General features: G+C 51.7%; 1 protein-coding gene across 1 annotated transcript; it reads right to left on the bottom strand.

Annotated features, from left to right (window-relative positions):
- Positions 1 to 2,294: 2,294 nt before the first annotated feature.
- On the bottom strand, positions 2,295 to 4,579 carry OLIG1 (oligodendrocyte transcription factor 1). The gene has a single exon (XM_039857436.1). It carries the CDS (start codon positions 4,402 to 4,404, stop codon positions 3,616 to 3,618), a length of 789 nt encoding a protein of 262 aa, XP_039713370.1. The 5' UTR covers positions 4,405 to 4,579; the 3' UTR covers positions 2,295 to 3,615.
- Positions 4,580 to 5,168: the final 589 nt, after the last annotated feature.

Genomic DNA, 5,168 nt, shown 5'->3' with positions numbered 1-5,168 from the left:
GCATCAGGGACGTGCTGTTGTTAATCTGAACTTTGGTAAAGGGAAACATTTTCTGTGTTTGCAGTGGAGCCTCTTCCTTGCTGGAGACACTTACCTTCTAAGTTGTCTATTTCGCAAGGTTATATTTTCACACCTGGTGTCATCAGTTTCCCTTAGAGGAGAACACCTGTAAATAGACCATCACTACGGGCTGGGGAAATCCCACAGTGCATTTAATCTGCTCTGTTTACTGATTGCTCACCTGGCCTCCCACACATAGAACAACATAATTTCTCAGGGCCTGTATATTTTCCCCTTAGGTTCTGCTCTCTCTAATCACTGGGATCGTCCCTGGCTGGGCTCAGGGACCTTTTTTTTGGCAGTGGGCCACGTGGTCCTTCTCATCTTGCTTCTGAGGTCTGGTGTACTTTTCTGAAAGAGCTTGCCTTACCCTCTCTGTTTTCTGAACCCTCAGAGACCAGCTTAAACTTGTTCCTTCTGCAAAAAGCCTGTCTGAAGATTTCTAAAAGCAACCTCTTCCTCTGCAACATACATGTCTACCCTTAAATGTACCTGCAGGATTCATTGCCCCACTATAGACATATGCTGAGAGGTCTAACCTTGCATTTTTAACACTGTGTATGCATCATCCATCTATGTATGTATGTATGTATGTATGTATGTATGTATGTATCTATCTATCTATCTATCTATCTATCTATCACCTATATCTATCATCTATGTATCTATCTAATCTATAGATATAGAGATAGATAGATATCTTTTATCTGTTTTATCCTACAGGACTCCTGAATGCCCACTGATGATATTTTTCAGGATGTAAATTCCTGATAAGGAGCAGGTCTGCTAATCCTGCTTGGCATAATGGCCAATAAGATGCTACACACAGGTAGGTAACGTAAATATTTTAATGACACCTAAAATGGCCCTGCATATCCTTGTTAAATTCATTCATAATCATTAGCAGTTCTGGAAATCATGCTAGAGTACGATTTTCTCAGTTAAATAAAAAATCGTGTATGATGTTACTTTCTCACAAGGCACAGGTACCTGCTCCAATTTACCAGTAGAGAGAGGAGGTGGACCACCCACCCCTTTTCTGCCCTGGAGCTTTCTGCTCCTGTTAGAGAAGAGATGGTTTTTAGAATGATGGTGCCATCAAGGTGATGGCGTTGAGATTATGGGAGGAATCAGTTTTTATCTAATCTCCTAGAAGTTATTATTATTTTTTTTTCTGGGAGGACCAAATTTCGTTTCGATTAGTTATTGATTCTCACTTTTCTTTCTGTCCCTTGTTGAGATGCCAGGTAAGCAAGGACAGACATTGAATAAAAAGAAGGCTAAAATTCAAATTTACTTATTATTGAAGCCTGTGATCTGTCTGATGGCAGAGTCTAGGAAGAATGGAAAATTCTTCCTGAAACTGGTTGGTATGTAAGGCTACTTTCTCTCATGTCCTCTCCTGCCATCCCCTTGAGAAAAAAAAAAGCACAGCAGCCGGGATGAACACCGGACATGAACACTTAGCAGAGTTCATCCTTCTGATGCCCACCCCACCCCGCCCATCCCAGCTTCCATGTTCCCAAAGCGAATGCTCATTTTCCCTAAATGTATACATGCTTCACATTAACCAATGTAGATAAAATTAAGTCACTCCATCTGGATATTTTTTTCATTTTCTACAGGTTAAAGAGAACACTACCTCTCCACTACTATCTGGCTATCTTTAAACCTTGGTTGGGTTTCATTAATAACAATATTTACATATTGTATGTGAGCAAGTCCACATTTCAAATTCTTCATAAAATTGCCAATCAGAAGAGCTTCTTCACCTCTTAGAATATGTCCAAGGTCATTATTTCCTAGGAGACAAGTCTAACCTGATTTAAATGACATGGGGACAGCTCATTGCTGTGTGGTATTGATTTAGCTTCTGTCCAGTAAAAGAGAAAAGGTAGATTTCTGAGAGAGAATGAGATCAGTTTTATCATAAATGTATTTCTTAACCCATTTCTCAGAGGAGGAAGTTGTAGTCAAAAAGGATGCATCTCCCAAGCTTGGCTAAGAACTTATTTCTAGAATTGTCACGTCCTCTCACCCACCCATGCACTTAAAGTCCTTACACTTCTGATACCTGAACTTGACCTACGATTAATTGACTGTTCATCAGGAGGTCAGGTTTACAATTTCTGAACCCCAGTCATTTAAATATTAACTTTCGTCCTGAGGTTCTGAATCTACCAGGACACTTTTAATAACAAAGAAATCAGACGAAAAATGCAAAGTCTTTTAAATGTTTTATTTTGTTGATTCTTCACAGAGCAAAGGAAACGAAGTTAGAGATAAAATAAAACGCCAGTTAAATTCGGCTACTACCAACAACTCAAAACCTTAAACTGAAAATTCAAAGCAAGCTGCTGAAAGATCACAAAATGATCGTGGGCGAAGTAATTTATTAACTAACGTCCGTAACACATCAGGACCCGTCCCCTACGCAGTTCTTCATTTGCAAAGCGGCGAGACCTGCCCGGTGGGAGCGTTGGTCAAACACTCGGCTCGCGAAGGGACAGGGCAGAAAAACGCCATCCTGCCGTGGCCACCGCAGCGGGGACCTGCCTAGCCGCCGGCGGACGGGGCTCAGGTCCCCCTTCTTGTCTTTTAACGAGACTAATTAGCGGTAACACTTTCTGATCCGACCGCGACTGCGAAATGCCGGGTTAACTATTTCAATAAACCGGGAAGCCGTCTGTATAAAAGGCAGTTGGTTTTTGTGTTGAAGCGAGCTCAAACGTTGGTTACGCTACCTTTGGGGAAGGGGGAGGGGACAAAACGGTGAATCTCGAGATCTAAACTGTCCTTTTAGGAAGACCCCAGGATTTCAGAACGAATAAATCTCTGCACCAAAATGCTTGGTTATGCGAGTCTCAAAAACCGCACTGCAGCAGCCGGGGGACCAAAGCGAACCGACCTTCCGAACCCGCACACCGACCGACCCTGGGGTTGCCATCGCCCCCTCCCGCGGGACTGCGATGCCACCGAGGGTCAGTCCGTCTGCTACGCCCCGACACTCTGCACTAGCTGGTCTTTCTCGGCTTCCTGAGGTCTGGCAGCCTCGGTTGGCAGGTCTTGACTGGCGGGAACAAGGGAGCCGGTGACCTCTGATCCTCGAGAAGGAAAGGAGCCCCTCCCCCGCAGCCCCTCGGTCCCCTGGCTCGGCAGATATGAGTAGTGGCACTCGGAGCTGGCCTCCTGCGGCACCTAGGGCGAGCACGGCGCCCTAAAATCCACACCACCCTCGCGAAGCACACAACTGAGAGCGGGAGAGACGGGCGCTGGCTGAGTGGGGGCGAGAGCGCGCACTTGCTGCCCAAGGCAGCTGGAATCCACCCAGAACCCCAACAGCGCCAACACCCCGTCGGACATCCCTCGGGTCACTTTAATTTCCCCGGAGAGGGGGCAGGTAAGGGGGAACCCGACAGTCCCTTCGTCTGGGCGAGAAGGTTCGAAATGTGCTCCTTGTCGGGCCCCGCTCTCCTGGGACGCAGGGCGCGGGGGCGCGGAAAAGCTGGGCGGCGAGAAGCCTGGCGGAGGTTGCGCCCCGGACAAGGCCGGCCCTCACTTGGAGAACTGCGCTTGCACGGCGGTCAGGCCCAGGCCGGCAGGGACGAGGTGCGGGAACTTGCAGACAGCACAGGTGCAGAGGCCGGGGCCGCCTCCGCCGCCTCCCGCGCCGCCGCCGGGGAGAGCGAACTGGCCGCACGGCGGCTCCTCCAGAGCCAGGGACAGGTACTTGGCGGGGCGCAGCGCGTCGGGCGGCCCCATGGCGCCGGGCGCCAGCAGCACCGAGCCGGGCGCGGCGGCCAGCAGGGGCAGGCCGGCCAGCAGCAGGCGCGGAGTGGCGGGCCCGGCGCCCTCGCCTAGCGCGCGGCGCAGCTCCTGCAGCGAGCTGCCCAGCAGCAGGATGTAGTTGCGGGCGAGCAGCAGTGTGGCGATCTTGGAGAGCTTGCGGCCCGGCGCGCCCTGGCAGTGCGCCGCGGAGTAGGGCAGGATGACCTCACGCAGGGCGTCCATGGCCAGGTTCAGGTCCTGCATGCGCTTCCGCTCGCGGCTGTTGATCTTGCGCCGCAGCTGCTGTTGCTGCTCCTCTTTGGCGTCCGCTCGGGCGCCACCGCCCGCGTGCGTACCGGCTCCCGCTCCGGTGCCCGGCGGCTCCGTGGGCGCCTCCGGCTTCTCGCGCGCCGCCTTGGGGAGGAGGGGCGCCGTCGTGGAGGAGGCGGGGGGATGCTGCCGGTAGCCCACCAGCTCGTACAGGGAGGCCCCGAGCTGCACATCTCCCGGCCGCTGTGGCCGCAGCATCGTCGTGGGGGCCGCGTTCACGCGCGCCTGGGAAACCGCATAGTACATCTGGGCGCGGTGGGGGCGGTGGAGGGCGCCCTTTAGGAACGCCCCGGGGTGGGCCTTGGGCCGGCTGCCCCTCCCCGCGGACCTGCGCGTGGGGAGCTGATGACAGGGCCGCGGCCCGCGCCGGACCCCTTTAAACCCGGCTTGGGAACCTGAGGGGCCCTGGGCTGCCCGGCGCAGCCAATCGGGACGCGAGGTCAGGCGCGGGCGCATGCTCATTGGCCACCCCGCCTCGGGCGGGTGCGGAGGTGCTGCTGGCACAGCTCAAGGAGGTTATTGTGAGCGCGGCTGTCACAGGACAGGCTCCTGGGAGGGAGGAAGGAGGAGGCGTCTTTTCCGGTAAAGTGGTTGTTCGTGGAGTTCTGGTTGTATTGGTGAGGCTAAAACTCATGTACCTACCGTCTCCTCGCTACCTCTACTTTTAAAAAATATTTATTTTAAATTGTGGTCAAACACATAACCTAACATATACTATCTTAACCATTTTTAAGTATACAACTCAGTAGTTTAGGTACAGTCACATTATTGTGCAACCAATGGGAAGAACCCTTTTCACCTTGCAAAACTGAAACTCTACTCATTAAACAACAGTTGCCCATCTCCCCAACTCTTGGTAACCACCATTCTGTTGCCTATGAATTTGACCACTCTAGGGGCCTCATGTAAGTGGAATCATAAAGTGTTTGTCTTTGGTGACCAGCTCGTTTCATTTAGCATCATGTCCGTAATGTTCATGCAACTCTTGGCATGTTTCAGCATTTCCTTCT

The sequence above is a fragment of the Pteropus medius genome, unplaced genomic scaffold, assembly GCF_902729225.1.
Source record: "Pteropus medius unplaced genomic scaffold, Ma_sr-lr_union100, whole genome shotgun sequence".
Taxonomy (NCBI): domain Eukaryota; kingdom Metazoa; phylum Chordata; class Mammalia; order Chiroptera; family Pteropodidae; genus Pteropus; species Pteropus medius.
Note: the sequence above shows the minus strand (reverse complement) of the source record. Positions and strands in the feature narration are given on the sequence as shown.

Excerpts from the sequence above, each read along its gene's own strand:
- OLIG1 (XM_039857436.1), bottom strand. The coding sequence starts at position 4,404 with ATGTACTATGCGGTTTCCCAGGCGCGCGTGAACGCGGCCCCCACGACG.